The sequence below is a fragment of the Bubalus bubalis genome, chromosome 4 (genome assembly GCF_019923935.1).
Source record: "Bubalus bubalis isolate 160015118507 breed Murrah chromosome 4, NDDB_SH_1, whole genome shotgun sequence".
Classification (NCBI taxonomy): Eukaryota; Metazoa; Chordata; class Mammalia; order Artiodactyla; family Bovidae; genus Bubalus; species Bubalus bubalis.
In genome coordinates, this window is record NC_059160.1 from 77,330,549 (window position 1) to 77,353,759 (window position 23,211).

General features: G+C 39.8%; 1 protein-coding gene across 6 annotated transcripts in view; it reads right to left on the reverse strand.

The window, feature by feature from the left end:
* The window catches only part of PTPRB (protein tyrosine phosphatase receptor type B), a 134,048-nt gene that overhangs the window by 71,707 nt on the left and 39,130 nt on the right, over positions 1 to 23,211 (reverse strand). For 3 of the 6 annotated variants that reach the window (XM_006058409.4, XM_044941624.2, XM_044941625.2), the window contains exons 4-7: positions 17,659 to 17,932; positions 4,582 to 4,857; positions 3,635 to 3,886; positions 1,503 to 1,766 (exon numbers count right to left, since the gene is read on the reverse strand). In XM_006058409.4, the coding sequence (XP_006058471.4) occupies positions 1,503 to 1,766; positions 3,635 to 3,886; positions 4,582 to 4,857; positions 17,659 to 17,932 (1,066 nt within the window). Of the gene's footprint in view, positions 1 to 1,502; positions 1,767 to 3,634; positions 3,887 to 4,581; positions 4,858 to 17,548; positions 17,933 to 18,024; positions 18,294 to 18,336; positions 18,887 to 23,211 lie in introns of those variants that run through there. The other 3 variants (XM_006058410.4, XM_025283973.3, XM_044941626.2) reach the window with 3 other exon arrangements.

Here is a 23,211-nt window from a genome sequence, read left to right on the forward strand (position 1 = left end):
ATACTGGGAAAGATTGAAGGCAGGAGGAGAAGGGGACGACAGAGGACAAGATGGCTGGATGGTATCACCAGCTCAATGGACATGAGTTTGAGCAATCTCCAGGATACAGTGAAGGACAGGGAAGCCTGGTAAGCATGGGGTCACAAAGAGTTGGACACAACTGAGTGACTGAACAACAACAACAAAGCCCTCATTATAAGAGTTGATCAGAAATGTTTTATTGATTAGTATCAGTTCTAATTCATTTACGCTACTTAAGTAGTGTGACATGAAAGAGCACAGGGCAGAGCCAGTAATAAAAATTGTTCAGAAATCAACCCAAATCCATTTGCTTAAAAAACTCATATGAATGCAATTAACCCTCTGCTTGACTCTGCACAGGGGATCCTCACTCACAGACACTCTCAGTCTACGTAGGAATTATGTAGACCATACTTCCCAAGGTGGGAAAAATTTTTACTTCTAACTTATTTTGAGAAATCTGTATGCAGGTCAGGAAGAAACAGTTAGAACTGGACATGGAACAACAGACTGGTTCCAAATAGGAAAAGGAGTACGTCAAGGCTGTATGTTGTCACCATGCTTGTTTAACTTATATGCAGAGTACATCATGAGAAACGCTGGACTGGAAGAGGCACAAGCTGGAATCAAGATTGCTGGGAGAAATATCAATAACCTCAGATATGCAGATGACACCACCCTTATGGCAGAAAGTGAAGAAGAACTAAAGAGCCTCTTGATGAAAGTGAAAGAGGAGAGTGAAAAAGTTGGCTTAAAGCTCAACATTCAGAAAACGAAGATCATGGCATCTGGTCCCATCACTTCATGGCAAATAGATGGGGAAACAGTGGAAACAGTGGCTGACTTTATTTTTTGGGGTTCCAAAATCACTTCAGATGGTGATTGCAGCCATGAAATTAAAAGACGCTTACTCTTTGGAAGGAAAGTTATGACCAACCTAGACAGCATATTGAAAAGCAGAGACATTACTTTGCCAACAAAGGTCCATCTAGTCAAGGCTATGGTTTTTCCAGTGGTTATGTATCGATGTGAGAGTTGGACTGTGAAGAAAGCTGAGTGCTGAAGAATTGATGCTTTTGAACTGTGGTGATGGAGAAGACTCTTGAGAGTCCCTTGGACTGCAAGGAGATCCAACCAGTCCATCCTAAAGGAAATCAGTCTGGATGTTCATTGGAAGGACTGATGTTGAAACTGAAACTCCAATACTTTGGCCACCTGATGCAAAGAGCTGACTCATTTGAAAAGACTCTGATGCTGGGAAAGATTGAAGGCGAGAGGAGAAGGGGACGACAGAGGATGAGATGGTTGTATGGCATCACCGACTCAATGGACATGAGTTTGAGTAGACTCCGGGAGTTGGTGATAGACGGAGGCCTGGAGTGCTGATGACTGAGTGACTGAACTGAACTATTTTATCCCATTCTAAGATGGATCGGAGAGTGATTTGAGCAACTAAGGAATTTATGGAGCCTTAGACTCACCTGTTCTGCCCACTGCTGTCTTGTGAGCAGATAATTCACCAGACACACAGCTGACAGTGACTTGATAAAGTCGTCCAGGGGCCAAGTCTTTAAATTGACTTTCAGTAATCTGGGATGCTAATGTTTTGGATTGTTTGATGGTCCCTTGGTAAGACAGGGTAATGTTGTAGAAATCCACATTTCCAGAAGGCCTTTGCCACTTGACTTTTAGAGAAGTCATGTTGCCTTCATTCGTGACCTTCAGATTTGAGACTTCCATGGGGGCTAATTAGGAAGAACAGGAAAGAGACTTTAATTCAGGATGTCATATCACTCTTATAGTCAAATTCTGACCTGTATTTTAATCTCTATAAGCCACAGTCTCTGCTCTGAAGAAAATGACTTCACAACATTAAAAAAAATACTACAAAACCAAAGAAAGGTTGTCTGGCTAGTGGAGAGAACACAAAAATGGCAGTCAGGAGCCTAGATCCTGGCTCAAATTTGGCCATAGTTTGGCTGGGCAACCCTGGACAGCTCTGTCTATCTCACTAAGCCTAGGAGCCCTAAGCTTAATGATGGCTTGGGTCAAAAAAACTTAAAATGGTCTTTTCCAGTTCTGAAATTCTTTAAGTGGATTCCTCAAAGAAATTGGTCATGTGCCTAATTTCTACCCATCTTTTTTATGTATTTAATAACAACAAGTACATAATAAATAGATTGGTTATCATAAATTTTTGTGCTATAAGTACTTTCTTTTTCATATTAAATCATGATAAAGCTAAAGCTTAAGAGTTGTGCTATTATTTCATCAAAGGAAATGATTACAGAGAAGAGACACTTTGGTGAATATTTTTCCTAACTTTTGCCTATGCTATAATTTTGGGCCTCACTAATGGCATAATATAAATTAATAATGTTTCACTAAAATAATGGATATAGCACACTGTTTTTGCACAGGCCAATTAAAAATGTAATTGCTCTTGATATACATAAATAATAAGATATATGGTACTTTTTTTGCTACTATATATATATATACATATTTTTTAAGTGTGATATAAAAATATGTAAATATATAGGTGTCTTCACAGATCTTTCCTACCAACCTCCTATAGTTTCAGGAACTCTCCCCACTAGAATAATGTCTAAGGAACTACACATTTTAGAGTTTCTCTTAAACTTAAATAGCTTCCCAAAGGAGGGGATTTATTAACACAGTAGACCGACTAAAAGCATTAGAATCCACTTGGATGGAAGCTCCATTAAGGCAAAGACATTGTCTTTCTTGGACACTGTTGTATCTACAATGTCGAGTATATTGTTTGCACCTTACAAATACTGATTAAAAGAACAAATGAATGAGTATGTGTGTATATACACGATTCATTAAGACTTAGCATAGCACAGATTAGCTTTCTTGCTATGTCAGCCTATGAGAACAACTATAGAATTGGGTCTCAGTACATGCTTCATAGAAGAGAAGGTTTGGGAAATGGCTGGTTCACAGGAGTAGGTGTTTGTATAGCACTGAGAAGAGTAATCCTGGTTCATTGTGAGTGATGTCACAAAGGCAGTGGATGCTGGTTTAAGAGAAGGAAGTAACAATACTTAAATAAAAAGAGAAGCTGAGACTATATCCATGATTAATTCTGCTATTTCATAACGCTGCCAAGGGCTAGCCTAAACTTTAGGATAAAAGGGAATCCCTCTTTCTCTAAGTAAAAATATGGATACATATTAAGGTCCTTTATAATTTATGGATTTTAATTTGTCCTATACTGCCACTATTCATGGAGAAGGCAATGGCACCCCACTCCAGTACTCTTGCCTGGAAAATCCCATGGATGGAGGAGCCTGGTAGGCTGCAGTCCATGGGGTCGCTAAGAGTCAGACACAACTGAGCAACTTCACTGTCACTTTTCACTTTCATGCATTGGAGAAGGAAATGGCAACCCACTCCGTTGTTCTTGCCTGGAGAATCCCAGGGACGGGGGAGCCTGGTGGGCTGCCATCTATGGGGTCGCACAGAGTCGGACACGACTGAAGCGACTTAGCAGCAGCAGCAGCCACTATTCAAATAATAAACCTTGTTTATTAAACATTTCCTTGAATTGAGCTTATTACTGTACAGAAAAGCTAGGGAAACTTACTTGTCCTGGCTGATTTCCATCTGTAGTTTTGCAGCCCTGCAGCCTCGCTAACAATGGTGACATTATAGAGGTGACCAGGTGTCAGTCCATGAAAAGTGTAGAAAGTAGTGTCCACAGCAATACTATGAACTAGAATCCCTTTATCCATTAGCATCAGCTGGTATCGTTCCACGTTCCCAGGGCCACGTGACCAGGAAATCAGGAGCGAATTAGTTTTTGCCAAAACACCAATATCTTTCACTGGGGATGGCACTAGTGGGATAAAATGCATTTCCGAAGTGTTATTCATAATTTCCTTATAAAATATATAAACACATTTAATTTGAAACCACACATTCATTTTTGCTTCTCTGTAATTTGTGTAATAACTAGTGAAAATAGCACCCTTGACATTTTACTGGGATCTGGATTAACGCTCTTTTCAAATCCCACAGCCTAAAGCTACATCATACCTGTCTATCTCCCTCATTTAACAGGTATCAAGGTAGATTTTGCCAATGAAGTATGATGTGGCATAGCAGTAAAAGGAAAAGAGAAAAGAAAGAACTATAGAAGATGAAAAATTGAAAGAGAGCAATAAAGCAGGAGAGAAAATCAGTGGAGAGTGAATGATAAGACAGTGTGTTATGGAAGGAAATGGTAATGTGCCGCTGATACTGGGAAGCATGGGTACAAGCAAAGACTAGCTGGGAAACATCTTCATTTTGGAGAAAGTTTCGGTCCCAGAGAAGTTCCACGACTTGTTCAAAATCACCTGGCAAGGTGGCAGCCCAATCCCACCTCCTTGTTTCCAGTCCAGTCTTTCCTCTATTATCAGTTTCGTTGTCTGTCTGTCTGTCTATCTATTGTTGATCTCACAGCATTCTTACTCCTTTTTCCTGAATCTAATATAACTTCAAAAGGAGTATAGACTATTAAATACCCAACTACATGTAAACAAATCTTACCTGTTGATCCATTGGCATACATTGTAGAGGAACGTTTATCCCCAGAAACAGCTGTGATGGCAATATTATATTTATTACCAGCAGTGAGGTTGAAAAATGTGTATTCATTCCGTGAAGCTCTTTCTTGAATTTGGGCCGTCTGTATCTTTTGGTTATCATCAAGTAACTGTACCTCATACCAGGTGACTTTTCCCGAGGAAGGAGTCCACCAAACATGCAAACTGGTGGTAGTAGTTTTCTCTTTACTGACTTCAAACCTAGCAGGAGGTAAAGGATCTATGGGGCAAACACCAAAAAAGAGAAGGTAGCTTGAGGACTTTTGCAGATGCACTCTTACCTTGCTACAATCCAGACTCAGTTTCCTTCAACGCTTTCAGAACTCTGCTGCCCATGATATGAATGGGCATTTTACACTACTTCCAAACCACTGTACTTAAAAAAGGAATCTACCTTAGCTATTAGTCATATAAACTCCTTTTTCTCTAATAAAACTTTTTTGTCAGACAGCTCTGAGCCTGGAGATCCAAGCAAGGTTACATTTTCTTTGGCTTGCAGGTTTTGCATTTTTCAAACACTGACAAACATCCAGGCTCTTCCTGGATAAATACTGAAAATCTCAGCAGAAAATATATATATTAAGAAATAATTTTAAAATGTCTGCTAAATGTTCTCTTTTTTAGGTTGTGGGGCTTAGGGGGTTACATTTACAAAACTTTGGGTTGTTCTTAGGTATCAGAAAACCACAAAAGATACAAACCTGATAATGAAGCCAAGGTTAGGTATGTTCACCAAAATGAATACTCCCAACAACAGGGATTCCCTGGGACTTCCCTGGTAGTCCAGTGGTTAAGAATCTGCTTGTAATGCAGGGGCTGTGGGTTTAATCCCTGGTCGGGGAACTAAGATCCCACATGTCCTGGACCAACTAAGCCCATGCACCACAACCAGGGATTCTGTGCACCACAAGGAAAGATCCTGCATTATGCAGTGAAGATCCTGTGTGCTATAATTAAGACCCAACTCAGCCAAATAAATATTTTTAGAAATTGGGATTCCTTATGTCCCTAGATTTTTTTAAACTTGAGTTCTGGGACATTTTGGAGCTGCCAAAACTCTTAGAGCAGACGGGAATGGGTTAGCCCTGCACCTGGCTATGCACTTAGTTTCAATTCTCAAAGCCATGGGTCAGTTTGAGGAGTCCTGTTTGCTGTGTACTGAATCTTCACTGTAGAACTTGAACTAGGATGACCATTACATCTCTAGGTTAGGAACTAAGTCAATAAGATTAGAGAGCAGATGATACTATGGGACCATCTGAGCAATGAGTCTCTCCTCACCCTGAATATGGGGAGAAGAAACGTTGACAGTAACATATACATAGTTTTCAGAAATTCTACCTGGCTTTTGTTTTAAGAAATGAGCCCCAGATACTGGAGACTAAATTTCAAGAGTCAGGTTAACTGTTTTAGTGGCATGGCATAGTGATCTCAGTTCTTATCTACCACCTGGTAAATTATATTTTACTCATGAAATAAGAAATTCTAGCGTCTTCCTAGAACAGTATATGTTTTAAGAAAGTCTTTACTTGTTATTAGCATAAATATAAATAGGAACAAGGTAATCTTACTCTATATTCTCCATAGACGCCACACATAGGCTAAATACAGCCAAGTCAAGCAGCAAACTTTGGGACTCCACAGCACAGGTGAGCTAGGAGGACACGGTTCTGTGGTTTATACCCTAGCAGCACAGGTTCACCTAAACAGTGTAGACTCTAGAGTCCTGAATCGGGTCTCCCGCTTTGTAGCTGTATAGCAATTCCTTAACCTCCCTGTGCCTCAGCTGTGTCCTCCATGCAATGCTGATAACAATACTATCTTTTAAGTAGATCTGTTATGAAGATGAAATTGAGTATTTTATCTAGAGAACTTAAAAAGTGTCTGGCACATGGTGTTCAATGTTTGCTATTATTACTATTACTATTATTCCTCTTCTAGTTGGGACAATCTCGTCATAGAAGTAATGGCAGAGAGAGTGGGCTTTGGAGTCAGAACTCAATTCAAATTTTGGCTCCCTCATGTATCAGTCATGAGACCCTCTGGAAGCTACTTAACCTTCTAAGCCTCCATTTCTCCCCCTGTCTGGGGAACATAACAACAGTACCTATATTCTTAAAGGTTTGGAGGAGTAACAAGATATATCAGAGACTTCACCTGATATACAACGTATTCTGTCTGTGAGAGCATAAAAAAGAAATTTCCTCCGAATCACTGACAGAATGGAGGCAAAACTGGAATACCATATTTTTTAGAGACTAAACTGATAATGGCATTAATTGCTTTTCTTATGAAAAAAAAAAAAAAACTTGGAAAAATCTTATCAATTTATTCCCATGAACTAACTTTCTAACCCTTAAGATAAAATAAATTAAAAAATTCCCAAGATGATTCTCATTTATGGGTTCTTGAGGAAAAACAGTATGGGTTTGTGTCTGTGTGTATGTGTGGCAATATTATTTAAATTTTCTATCCTACATAGCAGTCTACAATTACAGACGCCATAATAAAAGGAAAGAACACAATTTCCCCTCACAAAAAGTTTCCTTGTTATCATGAGATTCTCATAACCCAAGAAACTCAAGAGCAACCTTGTCATAGCCAACTGAGGTGATGCGCTTTTGCTGAAGAGGCATTTTAAGGACAAGAACGAGAGAAAGAGATGCTTTCCAGTGATTATTCAAATGGGATCAATACTGTCACCTACATGCCCAGCGCAGCCAGGTAAAGGTTAAAGAAAGTGATGTTATGATCCTTATGATCTAAACATATATAATTTGCAAAATAAAAGCTATAAAAAATGAATTTTAAGGTTGCGTGCCTAGAGGGTGAAGTTCAGAAATGCAGGCTTTATCTAATCTCTCTGAGCCAGAAAACAACAGTCAACCCTTTGTACATCCGCTAGAACAAAGGAACAATGAGATTGGGAAGTGCCTGGGCTGCAAGAACCTGCGCTGGAAACAAACACTTAAAACCCCATTTATGCTGTGATAAAGGCCTTTGCTGGCAGAGGTCCACTATTGCTACGCATGCAGCAGGAGTGCAATAGTTTTCAGACTTTTCAGTCTAAGACCAAGGAAAATTCTGCTGTATTAAATTTTTTTAAGTTTTCAATATTTTATTAGAAACAAATTAGATACTTCCATCAGGATGCTAATTTCAATGATTTCTCTATCTGTCCATCTATCTACCTATCCATCTATATATCATCTACCTATGTAGATAGGTATCTATCTAGATATCTAGATAGACATATGAAAGAGAGTTTTAATGCTATTTGAAAATTTAGTCATATGTCTGTAATATTATCATATGAAGATCATATGTAATTAGAAAACCCTACTTGACTTATATAATTTATGCTGATGGCTAAAAGTTATCAATGTACACATGTGTGCATTTATAGCCTTTCTTGTTTTTCCATCCACAGCTCTCATACATACAGTAACCAGTGAAGTATTATTAAGCTATGAGAACTATTGGAAATCATAAATCAATAATTTAATCTCAATCAATGTATCAAAATTTATCATTAGCCATAAAATTAAGACATCTTTGTTTGTATTTCTTGGTTCCAAACACACCTGAAATGTGGAGTGTCAAATGCAAAATTCTGCAGTATTCAGCTGCTCATTTTCAGTAAATTTCATTATCAGGAAGCCCTAGAATTTCATAAGTAGGTTTGCTGTCGATTTGCTTTTTCTGATAAAGTTTAGTCAAATTCCTGAACCAAAACAGATTCTTCCTTTTTTTTTAATTGACTTAAGGAGAGAGAAAAACCCACATGTATAAAATGGAAGTGATATTTAAAAAATTCTTTTGTATAGCCATTAAAGCATTATTATCTATTGCTATAAGAATTTGAGGAGTGTTTAGAATTCAAAATGTTAGTATGTATTTTGGAAATAAATTTAGCCTTATAACAAGAGAGCAGACAATTCATAAGTTAGTGTCAAAAGCTTTTTTTGAAATCATATAGCACAGAGTATACATGCGTAGGATCTAGTCATTTACAATGTGCTTTGGAGAAGACGATGAGAGGCATTAAGTGACTCATTTACATTACACAGGTAATTCAGCTGAGCTTCTAACATCTGGCTCCCAGTGAGTTCTTTTCTATCACACTTTAGTTGTCCCAGGGTGGAAAATGATGACCATGAGTCTCACAGTCAGTATAACAAAAAATCAAACCAGATGTCTAAGAAAAATAATAGACAAATTTACAGAAGCTTCATTTGATGAAGCTTTGATGATGGTTTGGACACTGTAATACAGATAAATGAATAACAACATTAATAAAAGCTAAATCTAATTCCGCATCCAGGAACATTCTATCGATTTTTTAAAATTATTTTTCTTGTCTATTCCTTTTTATCTCCTACTCCCTTAACCTGGTGTTCCTTGTGTTGTGTCGGATTACTCCAAGTGTCTTTCTTATTTTCTGTCTTTCTCCCACTATTGCCAAATAATTGCTTTGTATATCTCTCCCATCTGCCATCCTGATTTCCTAGGAAGCACCAAGAATTCTTCATGAGATGAAGTCTGAACTTCTCCACAGAAACTCAAGGTCTCCTCAAGCAGGATACTATCCTCCACCCACCTCTCCAACACACACCTTACGTTTCAGCACTAACTTCAGTCCAAGAGATCTATGTGATTTTATGTGATTACAGAGTCAACTTCTGTACCTTTACAGGAATTATGATACTATTCTAGTTAAAAGCAGGCTGGCTAGGAGACCAGAAGCGGCATTTAGTAGCCCTCTACATAAAATGGTGTGAACATCAACTGTTCATATAAACTAATTGGGAATTTTATCATAGAAACACAGTCAGGGTGAGGCAAAAGCCACAAACCATTCCTTGGTATGGGTTTTTGAAAATGGGCAGAAGAAGAAAAGGAGAAAGCCACTGCTCTCACAATCTGTAGTTAAATACATTTATAAAGAGGAAGAGCTTCCCAGGTTGCACTAGTGGTAAAGAACCCACCTTCCAATGCAGGAGACATAAGAGACTCAGGTTTGATCCCTGGGTCAGGAAGATCCCCTGGAGGAGAGCATGGCAACCCACTCCAATGTTCTTGCTTGGAGAATCTCATGGACAAAGCAGCCTGGCGGGCTATGGTCCATAGGGTCGCAAACAGTCTGACACGACCAAAGTGACTTAGCACGCATGCATAGAGAGGAAAATCTCTTTCAAAGGGCTTCCCTGGTAGCTTTGTGGTAAAGAATCCGCCTGCCTGTGCAGGCAACATGGGTTCGATCCCTGGATCAGGAAGATCCACTGGAGAAGGAAATGGAAACCCACTCCAGTGTTCTTGCCTGGGAAATCCCATGGACATGGAGTCTGCTGGGCTACAGCACATGGGGTTGCAAAAGAGTTGGACAAGACTTAGTGACTAAACAACAACGATTTTATTTTACTTTGTTGCAGTTTGACTATAGTCAGCTTTCTGATTTATAAGATGATGTATACCATATTATGCTAATAATACATTTCATTTATCAACTTTATACATTAGACATAAAGTTCAGGTAGCAAAGAACTTTCAAAGTTTTAACAGCCTTGAAATTAAATCAGGTTAGACAATCACTGCATCATGATTAACAACAGTGAGGGATACCATATTATTTTACAGCTCACCATATTTGGCCTCTGAGAGTCTACAGTTTACTCAGGCATATAGGACATGTGAAAAAAGTAAACACAGAGGTGACTTATCAGGGAGGCTGACTTTGACGTCACACTATACCTGTGTTCAAATCCCAACAATGTCACTTCAAACAATGACTTTAGGCAAGTCACTTAACTGCACCAAGGCTAAGTCTCCTCATCTGTAAAATGAGACACCTGCTTTACAGAGTTGCAGTGTTAAGAGGTAATGGAGGCAAAGTGTTAAGTATAGCCCAGGCATGTGGTGAGGCCTCAGAAAATGGCACTTGGTGTGAGTACTGCTACTGTTCTTGCTGTTCAGGGTAACACAGGTCAGTGTCAATGCTGAAAATGCAAAAGGGGAATGACATTCAAGGATAAAGATCTCAGAGGTGGGCTTCATGAAGGAAATGAACTTGAGCAAGTTGGAAGGTCAAGCAGGACTTAGAAATCAAAGAGAGGCCATTGCAGAGTGAGAGGGCAGTTTAAGCTCCAGCTGCTGCTGCTGCTAAGTCGAGTCAGTCGTGTCCGACTCTGTGCGACCCCATAGATGGCAGCCCACCAGGCTCCACTGTCCCTGGGATTCTCCAGGCAAGAACACAGCACTGAAAATCTCACTTCCACCGAGTATTAGAGAACCGTGTCAACACCGAGGGGACCCTGACAGCTGATAGAGACTTTAATACCCTCAGGCCCAGGATATCCTTCAGCAGTTCCACTCTTCTCTTTTATATTAATAGTGGAGGTTTTCTTGGGAATTCCCTGCTGGTCCAATGGTTAAGAGTCAGTATTTTCATTGCTGGGGCTCCGGGTTTGATCCCTGGTTTGGGAACTAAGATCCTGCATGCCACGCAGTGTGGCGGAAAGCAAAACCAATTGAGATTTTCTCAATATTATATAAATGCAGTATAAAGGGAAGTCCTTTGGCCTCCTCTTCCAAACAGATTGCTGCCTAGAAGTCTCTTATGTAGAAATTCATGCGCTGTTGCTTGACGTGTGCTTCTGAACCTGGACATCTCAGTACCAAGGAATTACTTTTAATGTTAGGTCTGATATTGATACTGTGGTTATGTTAAAAATAATGCTTATCATTCAGAAATGCATACTGAAATATTTATAAATGAAATTAAATAATGACTTGGGCTGTGTTGATATGATACATGGTTAGGGAGTGAGTGGGGATATAGATGAAACAAGATTGTCTGTCAGTTGGTAACTGTTAACAGTAGGTGATGTGTAAGTACATGGTTGTTCATAATACTATTCTGCTTACTTTTTATGTATTTGGGTTCTTCCGTCTAGAAGGAAGAAGAACAAAATCAAAACCCCCAATCCCTGGAAATCTGTATGTGTATCTACCATGTTAATTTCAGTTGCATTGATTCATCTTTGTTTATATACATTCCTACATATAGAATGGCCTTGACTTCTCCTACAAGGTTAGAAAGTAGCATTATCCTCTATCCCCCAGGGGGATTCCAGGGAACTGATGTCTGGGAATGGAAGACATAATAAATTTTCTTCCATTTCGTCTGGGCAAATTAGATTTTACTTTTTGGTAATGTGCAGAATGCCATGCCCACCTACAGAAGTCAGACTAATGGCAGAAGCTTCCAAACACACACAAAGTCACATTCAGAGAACTAGGTTGGTCCATTTCATACATGGAACTCAACTTGACCTTAAAATTCCTGAAATAAATACCTTGCAAATGGCTGATTCCTAAATACTGAAGCCCATCACCAGAAGTACAACACAATCAAAATCAATATTATTTCATCACACTAACACACTTTTAATCATTATTCTACCCTTGAGTAGGCTAAGTATCTATAGATTTAAAATATTTTGTAATGTATTTTCTTCTCTTTAAAAATTGAGTTGAAAAGTAACAACAAACTATCACAGGTAATTTGAAAGAACAAAAGCCGACTTAAAAATTATATCCATTCTACAGAGTAATAGAAAGAACAGGAGTAGGAGTTGGGGCCAGTAAGTCAGGGTTCGAGGTCTATGTTTGTTAACAGTATGGATTTGTGATTAGTTAATTCTTATGAATATCAATTTCATCTCCAACCTGAAAGTAACAACAGGAAACATTTCACATTTAGTATGTGACAAAAACGGTTGTAACATTTATGTCTGAATCAAAACCTCAAAACCTCAAACCCTATGAAGTGAGCATTACTTTTATTATTGTCCCCATTTTAGAGATTAGAAAAGGTTAATAACTTGCCCAAGGCAACTTGGTTAGTAAGGAATGGAGGCAGCTGCTTTCAGAACTCATCTCTTAATCACTATGTAACCTGTGCCTCATGACACTCCCTCCACAGGATTGCCATGCGGATATAATTAAACAATATATGTTTAAATATATTAAATATATATATATACAATATATTTAACATATATATAAACAATCAGTTAAATATATATATTTTATACTTTTACTTATGAAACAAGGTAGATGAAAGTATTTTAAATACTACAGGAGTACAAGACAAATATTAGAGTATTATGTTCTTCTTGGGAAAGACAATAAATACTTCTAAGCATTATAGAATTAACCAGGCATAAGAGGAAATGGTTACCAAAATCTTAATGCCAATGAATAATATAAAAACTATATCATTATCTCTTGAACTTCAGTATGCCATGATTCACTTTGATATTTGTTTAAAATCAGATACCCTAGGCTCTACTTTTAAATTCATCACATATGAGGTAGAAGCCAACAATATGCTTTTATAACAAACCCTGCAACAGATTTTGATGCTGTAGGTTACAGACAGTGCTGAAAAATAATGACCTGTGTTTAGAGCCACGTGAGTGTTATGAACTGAATTGCATCTCTCTAAAATTCATATGTTAAAGCCCTAACTACCAATACTTCATAATGTGACTGTATTTGAAGATGAGATCTCTAAAGGGGTAATTGAGTTAAAATGGGGTCTTTAAGGTGCTTCCTACTCTAATATGACTGGTGTCCTTATAAGAAGAGGAGATTAGATCACAGACAACACAGATGAAGGACCAAGTAAGGACATAGTGAGGTGGTCATCTGCAAGACAGTCAGAGGAGCCTTAGAAGAAACTTGCTGACAACTTAATCTGGGACTTCTAGGCTCTAGAGCCATGAGAAAATAAATTTATTGTTAAAGCCACCCAGTCTGTGGTATTTTGTTATGGAAGCCCTGGTAAACTAATAAAACATGTTGAGGTGGAAATAATAACTGACATAGTAATTAGGTAATTAAAGCTTTTTTAAAAGTTAAAAACACAGGAGCTAACTTTAAAGAGCTAATTTTTTTGCCTTTTTGTTTTAGGCTGATTAGCAGGGCTTCCCAGGTGGCATTAGTGGTAAAGAATCCACCTGCCAATGCAAGAGATGTAAGAGACTCAGGTTCGATCCCTGGGTTGGGAAGATCCCCTGGAGGAGGGCATGGAAACCCACTCCAGTATTCTTGCCAGGAGAATCCCATGGACAGAGGAGCCTGGTGGGCTACAGTCCATAGGGACACAAAGGGTTGGACAGGACTAAAGCACACTAGGCTGATTGATAAGAGCCTGACAGTGACTAACAAGAAAGTATATGACACAAAGATATTCTTCCTATAGGTAAAGTTCCCTACCATCAGATTACTTCCCTGGGCTCCATAACTTACCTATAACCCAAGGAAAATAGACCATATTTTTACATACATTCAGCTTTCCTGGTGGCTCAGACGGTAAAGCCTCTGCCTGTGATGTGGGAGACCTGGCTTCAATCCCTGGGTTGGGACGATCCCCTGGAGAAGGAAATGGCAACCCACTACAGTACGCTTGCCTGGAAAATCCCATGGACAGAGGAGCCTGGTAGGCTACAGTCCATGGGGTCACAAAGGGTCGGATGCAACTGAGCAACTTCACTTTCACTTTCTTTACATACATTTTCCCCCTAAAGTATTAATTTCATTTATTAATATTTGTCTATCTTCTATTTATTCATTCATAGTTCCACCCATTCATCTCTCCATTCATCAATCCATCTTTCCATCCAATTAATCAATATTTACTGAACACCTACCATGGGCTAGATGCCATTTTAGGTCCTGAAGAAATACTTCTTATTCATGGAAAGATAAACATTCCCCCAAATTTCTAAATGAAAACTCTACAGTTTCATGTAAGCAAACACTAATGTCCTTAGGATACTTTAAGGTAAGGAAATAAATAATCCCCAGTCCAGGGGATTCGGGGGAACTGGTACCTGAGAGGAAAAAAGCCACAATTCAGCTTTAGAGAGGTCCAGGCAGAATGATCAAGTTTTGCCAAATCTTCCAATATTTTAAGGTAATCAATATGTCTGGTATTTATGTGAATTTTCAGCTCAATGCTGGTGAAATAATCTGAATTTTTCACAAACATTACATGAACCAAACAAGATCTATCGAAATAAATTATGCAGATAACAAATATTGAAAACCTCCACACTTCTGTGAACACTGGGTCCTCAGAGTCTATATCAGAGGCTATGCACTGGTGGCCCCTGAGGGTGTCAAGGAGCCTAAATAATAGATTTTGTTTGGCTCACGTAATGTTTCAACACCCCAGGGGCTACCAGTTTGCAGCCTCTGATCTGTATTCCGAGGACAGAGTACTAACAGAAGTGTTGAGGTTTTCAAATTTATAATCTGTTTCTAATAATTTACAACTATATAATTTGGCTTTCAAATTATTACAGTTCTTGCATTGATTGTTTATGACCAAATATATCCAAGAGAAGCAGAGCAGGGTATTCAACGGGAAGAAGTGGTAAGGCTCTGTCACCACCCTTATCCTGAACTTCTCTCACCTCTACAGAAGACTACAAGGACAGAGACCATGCATGTCATCTTTATTAATCACTACCTGGCCTAATTCCCTACAGTATCCATGCCTGATAAATGTTTGTTGAACTGAATTTGAATCCACATAGGTTTTCCAATTCTGATTTTAAATCTGGAGTGAAAACTGACTGTTGCTGAAATAGTTCCTATTTAGTTAAATTTTATTTTAAGGTCATGTCTACATTACTAAAATAACTATTTTTAGATAATTTACCAAGAAAAATAACCAGACAAATCCCACTTGGAATGACACAGAGATAATCTAAGCAACTGCTGTATCTCCAGCCATATCATGCCTTGCTCTCACTCTATTTTACTCTGTAATGATAAGACAGGCATAACGGAATAAGAAAAGGACAACACATCTGAATGACTTTTTTGGTCTGAAGTTATATCTCAGACTCAATATTATGCGACTAGTTGATCCTGCTTTTATAACAATAAAATATGATTTGTGGCATTCATCTCTGTAGCTTACCAATTGATACTAGAGGGATACCAGTACTTTCTCTGAACTTAGACTAAAAACTCACATATGTCCTTAAATATAGGAAGCACAAAAAGTGCTGACAAAAAATAATCAACCAAAAATATTCTGAAACATTTGTAAAAATATCTTAATTAAAAAATATTTAGTTAAGTAAATTATTTTTAAATATAGAGAATCCTAAGTAAGGTTATACCATCATACAAATAACTATGAAAAACTTATCATTATACAAACATCATTGTTGATCAAATTTCATTCTTCACATTTAGCACGGAGCTCATAAAATTTATGGTGAAAAGTCTATTTGTAGTACTGTAAAAGGTGAATCCTTAAGGAAAATGATGAGACACTGAATGCTAACAACTGTGAATGCCGATTGTCTTTTTTAAAATTCAACATAGTCAATAAAATGCAAATATTTCTTACATTTCACAAATGTCTCTGGACTTGAAACACACGCACTAATTAACTCTAAACTTATTCTAACTAGTGACACCACAGTGAGTTCATTTTTATCAATTTTGTTTTTCAAAAAAGTAAAACCTCTGGGTTAAATCAATGTATTCTTGCTTAATGTCTTCATCTTTCTCCCTTAAGCTTCTGAAGGCTCACCCGTTTCTAAAAGTCATTCTGCTCCATTCAATACAGACACCTTATCAAATGTAAACAACACATCTAGAAGTTCTGTCATAAATTTCACAGTATTAGCAATCTGAGTGTTTATGGAACTACCTTCATATACCAAGAAATTAAGAACTTTATAACTAAAAAACCCAGCCACTAAAACTTCTGTAAAATGTTCTTATTATGTCAATGATTTTGGACTCTCTTTGATTCTATATAAGAACACAACTGTGTTCTTAACAAGTGTTGTCTCTTTTCAATTCAAGTTCCTGCAAATCTCAGAAATTATCTTTCATCTGAAGTAACTGGGCATTCTTAATAAGAGAATAATTAATTGGCTTATCATATGAATCTGTTTACATTTCCTGACTCTGTTGTGACAGCCCTGATAACTTACCATTCTCACACCTCTCAAAGAACTATAGCTGAAGAAGTGATCTTGGTTCAGGCTGAAAGTGAAAGACTAGCGAGCACAACACACTTCTAAATTTAACTTCTGGAATTTTTCAGTTAAATTTGACTTTCTGGATGAAAGTCAGGCTTCTCTATGGCAACAAATAAAGATAATGTTAAAAGGAAGACTAATAAGGTCATAAAACATGGAAGTCATTAGCGGATTTACAGCATATCTGGGGGTGACTCTGGGGATTAATGAGGTAACATGCACAACAGCCCCCGCCTAAGTAAGCTGTTGGTTGGAACCTGGACCTCAATGACCAAGTCTAACACTCTCATTTTACAGACAAGAAAACCGAGGCAGGCAAGACACGCTTACCATGTATGGAAGGTTTTACCAAAAGCGAACAGAAAATGATTGATTTAGGTTGCAGAGTAACCAAAAGATGTTCTTCGATATTGTATGGTTTTAGTTACTCAAGTGATAAAAAAATTAAAATTTTCATATCTTCATTTCAAGGGACTTTTTCTAATTTCCCCCTAAGAATGATTCTATCCCTGATGACTTTTATGTCCTGGTTCCAAAAATAAAACTAAGTTGAGGAAAGTCATATCCCTAATCATTGCACTTCCGTTATTTATTCTAAAAACATTGACTTAAAATTATTCCAGGACTTGACTCTTCAATGTGTTGGAAGTTCAAACCCCATCACTTTAACAAATTCCCTACACAGCCCACTTATTCTCTCTGCTGCTCTCCCTGTTTAAGTGGCTAGTCCGCTGTTTTCAGCACTAGGGACATCTCTGAAAGTCAGCCAAGCTGTTTCTTGCCAGATCTGAGGAGACTAGAAATCTTTGTCAATAATCTTACAAATGTTTTTACCTTTATTGTCATTATTTTGTATGCCTGGAACTCAAAGGAAGCATTGGCTTGAAAAGGCAGGTCTCAGCCAGGAGTGGCCTGGACTTCCAGCTGCACCTGTCACTTTTTACCTGTTTGCAAGACCATAGTTTTCTTTTCTCCATCCAGAGACATAATAGTGAAATTATAGATGGTTCCCGCTTGTAAATCCTCGGAGTTACATCCATAGGTGGTGTTGTCTATCCGTACAGGGTGGCACCACGCGACCCCAGACGTGTCACTGCTGTAGGTGAGGTTAAAGTTACAGGGGAACGCCAGAGTTCTCCACTGGAGAGACACGGACCGGCTGGAGACCCTGGACTCTGTCAAGGTGAAGTTGCATCTCACTGGCTCCCCCAGTCCAGTCTGCAAAGGAACCAGAACAATAGCTGAAGCCCACCATCTATCCCTGCTCAGGGATGAGTCCGTAGCAAGCTCCCCAAGCTGCCTCCACTCACCCCTGGCCCCAGCCTCTGCCCATGCATCCTTTCGCCCTCCAGTCAAGAGAAAAGAAGTGCGTGGCCACTTTTCCCCTAACTGCTTTTTCTCCCGAGCAGCTGGAGAGAGAAGGTGGCTTTTTGCCTTCTGTGGCACGAGTTGTCAGTCTGGCTGGGGACTCAGAAGAGGATCACCGTTCCCCAAGCAGAGGAAGAAATTCTGCCACCTCCCTCTCCAAAACGCAGCCCAGGAGACCAGAGAGCGGAGTGAGAATCTGATCCTCGGCGGGGAGGGGCGCGGCCGCCCGCGGGGACCTCTTCGCGGCCCCTCACCTGCAGCAGGCTCAGCGCGGTCCACAGGGCCAGCCCGGCTCCATGGCTCCGCATGGCGCTCGGCGGTTCCCCCAAACTCTACTGCGGGGCTGGGACGCGCCGCGCGGCCCGACGGCCGGCGGAGCCCGGACCACTTGTTGTGCGCGCTTAGCGCGCCCCGCGGGCGCAGAGCGCCGGCCTCTGGGCTGGGGACGCGCGGGGGCCGCCGCAGCCGCTGCTGCTGCTGCCGCCCCGGGCGGGCTGCCGACGCGAGAGGCGGCTGGGGCCGGCAGCGCGCCGCCCTTCCCACGCTGCCATTCTGACCCGCGCTGCCTCGCCCCGGGCCCCGGCCGCGGACTTCCGCAATCAAAAGGCAATTTCCTCGTCTCCCGGCAAAGGAACAATGCTCCGGCGAGGGAGGGAGCCCCGCGGAGCAAAGGCTTGAGGCTACCAAGCGGGCACGAGGTGGGCCAAGCTACCCCCGCCGCCCCGCGCCGCCGCCTCCCCCTCCAGGGGTCCCGGCCGCGTCCGCGGAGGTCTGCCTCCTTCTGCGTGAATTTCACTTTTTTCCCACCCTGTGGTCCTCAACCCCACCGTCTTCACCACAATCTGGACTGCCCCCTCTCACTTTCCAGCTCCCCACCCCGCCCTCTTCCTACCCCCACACCCTGCGCCTCCCCTCCCTGTCTTCCTTCCTATCTTCCTCATCTGCTTTCTCCAGGGTCTCTTTTCCCAGGATTAAACTTGACCACAGCAGATTTTCCTAGGTCGCCTCACTCTTTCCTAAATCCTTTATTAGAGTGCTACTGCCTTTCTCACCTCAAAGCATTCATTTGTCTCAACGCGCATCCCCCTGACACAACCAAGAGAAAGACCCTAAAATGGTGGTGTCCATTGTCAACTTGGCCTTCATTTTTTTCTGCCATTCACTTTCCCCTTTCTCTTGTGTAGAGGTCTGTGCCCTCCCCAAATGTTATGCAGATAGTCCTAACCAAGAACATACATAATCACCACCATTTGTTCAGCCCACAAGCAAAGCAGTTTCATTACTGACGGTTCAGTAGTTAAAGTCGTTTTCATCTATAATTGAATGTAAGAAAGCAATAGGAACTCTGGTTTGAGGGAAATACCTTTAATGGCCCAGCTCCCCATATATTACAAAAAAGCAAAATTCACTTAGTTTCAAGCACTAACTTTGTGCCAACTTTTAGCAGTTGCCTCAGTACCTGAGTCATCATGTATCTGAAAATTTTAAAAGTTCCCAATTAATGAAGAGCAAATGGCAGTCCACTCCAGTATTCTTGCCTGGGAAATCCCATGGACAGAGGAGCCTGGGGATTTACAGTTCATGGGGTCCCAAAGAGTAGGACAGGACTGAGGTGATAGTAGCAAAGTATTGCAACAAGCTTCTAATGTTTGGTTACTTTTCTTTGGGTGCCATCTCTGACAATTGCTGAGAGGAGATTTTCAAAACAGAATGGTAGAGCTACATTAATTGGAAAGATGACATTCTTTTCTTTTTCAAATAGATTATACATAAAGGTATATTATTGAATACTATATCAAATGTATCTACTTTGAGGAAAAAAAGGAAAGAAGTGAAAATTATTTCAATTCTTTCAGAAATCATGTTTTGTTTTGTTTAATTAATGAAAAAATGAAGTTTCTACTCCTTGGAAGATTCTATGGGTTGTTACTCTGCAGCTAGACTGCTGCTGCTGCTAAGTCACTTCAGTTGTGTCCAACTCTGTGAGACCCCCTAGACAGCAGCCCACCAGGCTCCTCCGTCCCTGGGATTCTCCAGGCAAGAACACTGGAGTGGGTTGCCATTTCCTTCTCCAATGCATGAAAGTGAAAAGTGAAAGTGAAGTCGTTCAGTCTTGTCCAACTCTTCGACATCTGATGGACTGTAGCCTACCAGGCCCCTCCATCCATGGGATTTTCCAGACAAGAGTACTAGAGTGGGATGCCATTTCCTTCTCCAGCAGCTAGACTAGAGATCTCAAATCTCCTTTTCAAGTCACAAATACTCAAAGAAGGTCAAACCTAAAATATGTATGTATTTTGGGGAAAATGTAAGCTTTCTTATTTATTTGCCCAGGTCACTGGTCTTAATAAAGAACACTTTACCCTCCATATTTTACCGCTCAAATTCAATGGCTATTCACAGCCTAGCATGCCTTTCAGCATCATCAGAGACACTCCTCTCCGCATTAGATACTGTAAACCTACAAGCTGCCTTTGACCTTTACAGGAGTCTTTTTCAGCTTTATTCCTTTTTAACATCACCATTTCCCTTTCTGGTGTTTTCAGAAAGCAATGTGATTTCCTTGTCTGTAAAACTGGAATAATGTCTACTCTAAATACTTCCCAGAGATATTATGAAGAATAAGATTACATATGTTAAAGCACCTTTGCAAACTTTAATGTGCTGTCCAAGTGCCAGTTAACCGAGTAATAGACTGCATCCAAATCACACACTTCACTCTTTTTTAAGTTCATCCATTGTGTAGGATCCACTTACCTAACTTCTGCTGGCCATCCTTCTCTGTCTTTTCCAGTGAGGTTTTTGCATTTTTTTCTCATAGATTGGGCCCCCAGTTTGGAATCTTTCCACTCCAATTTACTAAATACTCCTCTTTTCTTTGCACAAAACTTCATTGAATCTTATTTTTTCTGTTCTCCAAGCTTTCTCATTCTTTTTTTTTTTTTAATATTACGTTACTACTACTACTAAGTCACTTCAGTCGTGTTCGACTCTGTGCGACCCCATAGACAGCAGCCCACCAGGCTCCCCCGTCCCTGGGATTCTCCAGGCAAGAACACTGGAGTGGGCTGCCATTTCCTTCTCCAATGCATGAAAGTGAAAAGTGAAAGTGAAGTCGCTCAGTCGTGTCTGACTCTTAGCAACCCCATGGACTGCAGCGCACCAGGCTCCCCTGTCCTAGGGATTTTCCAGGCAAGAGTACTGGAGTGGGGTGCCATTACCAACTTACTGTACCCTATCAGTTAACTTCAAAATTGTATTTTTTATATACAATATACTGTCTGAATATAATGCAGTATACTGCCTTATAATAGAGGCAACTATACAAAAAAAAAAAGTGAAGAGGACTAGTCAAACAAGGCAATAACAAAATATCCCCACCACACTCTTCAAATGCTTCTCAAGTCTATAATTAATAGTGACCTGCTAATAATAACCCTGGGGATAGGAATTAGGAAAAGGAGGAGCAATTTCTTTAAGTACAATGATTTTATTATTGATCTATCAAAGAGAGACATTGTACATTTAAGATTGTGTGTCTTTTATCTATTTTGATACCAATGTGTATGAAGAATTACAGCAATCTATGAAGGACTAGGAGTTAGAGATATTTTAGATATGTAATTACTATTTTGTTTTGTTTTTTGGAGAATCTTAAGGCTCATGGCAAAGCACCCAATTAATTAGTGGGTCCTAAATAACCCATAAGAATGAATATATTATGAAACAAGGAGAGAAAGTTTAAACACAGGTTTTTACTGATTACATTTTAAAGGCTGATTTTCCTTTTAGAAACACTTATATGAATATGAAAAATTAGAGAGATATGTAGTAGACTCAAGGCAGTAAGGGACTGGGAAAATCTGCCAGATAACATCTTTTACAAAAGGAGTTTATTTGAAACTACTGTACAAAGCATAAATAAAATAATTCATTTTATTCTTTGTTCTCATCTTTGTTTGGAATTCCTCAACTTCTTTTGAACCTATTTATCCTGTTTAATTCCCTGGAGAAGGAAATGGCAACCCACTCCAGTATTCATGCCTGGAGAATCCCATGGATGGAGGAGCCTGGTGGGCTATAGTCCACGGGGTCACAAAGAGTTGGACACGACTGAGCAACTTCACTTTCACTAGTGAAGGACAGAGCCTGGCATGCTGAAGTCCATAGGGTCACAAAGAATCAGACACGACTTAGCGACTAAACAACAACAAATCCTGTTTAATGCCACTGCATTTGCTTTATAAGTTACTGCGTTCCAGAAATTTGGAGTCAGCCTCTGTAACTTTTCAGGGATAACTTCTCTTTGCCACTATGAAATCTTTCCCAGACTGCATGGGAAGGGTGGGGCTGTTTTTTTTATTAGATATGTGTCTAAAATCAAACAGCTGCCTTTTAAACAAATAGTCATAATAATTAATGAATAATTTCTCTAAATAACATTCATTAATTATGAATTCATAGATGATAGCATGATTCTTTTCATGTTATGAACATACATGTTGAATAATACAACTGATCATCAGGGGTCCCGGGGCCAGGTTTTGAGAATTGTTACTTTACATCCAAATTTGAGCAGGGTGCAGAGAAGTTTGAGGGGATGCAGGGAGAGTGGATTGGTAAATCTGATTGGTTAATTCAGACTTCTCACTCATGACCTAAAAGGTCTATCATGACCTGGCCTCTGCTCACCCTATGTCTCTCTCTTGCCTGCCTCCTATGCTCCAGCACCCTGGGTCTAATAATCCATTTACTCATTCATTTAGCAAATACTGACTGAGCACCTACTGTGTGCCAAGCCTTGTTATAAATTATGGAGACACCCTAAGGAGCTGACTCTTTTCTGCCCCAGGGCCTTTGTGCTTGCAGTTTTCTCTTGGACCACTCCTGCCCACAGGCTCTGCTTAGCTATCTTCTCAGTCTTTAGATCTCAGCCTAAACACATCCCTGTGGGGCCAGACCCTTTCTGACCTCCTGGGGTTAAGTGTGCCATTATCAATCTTCATCTCAGCAATCCATTTATTTAATTCTGCACATTAATGACACTTGGTAATAATCTAATTATTTATACATTTGTATACTATCTGTCTTCCCTGGCCATGCAGAGAATTCCTTGTGGGCAGAGTCTT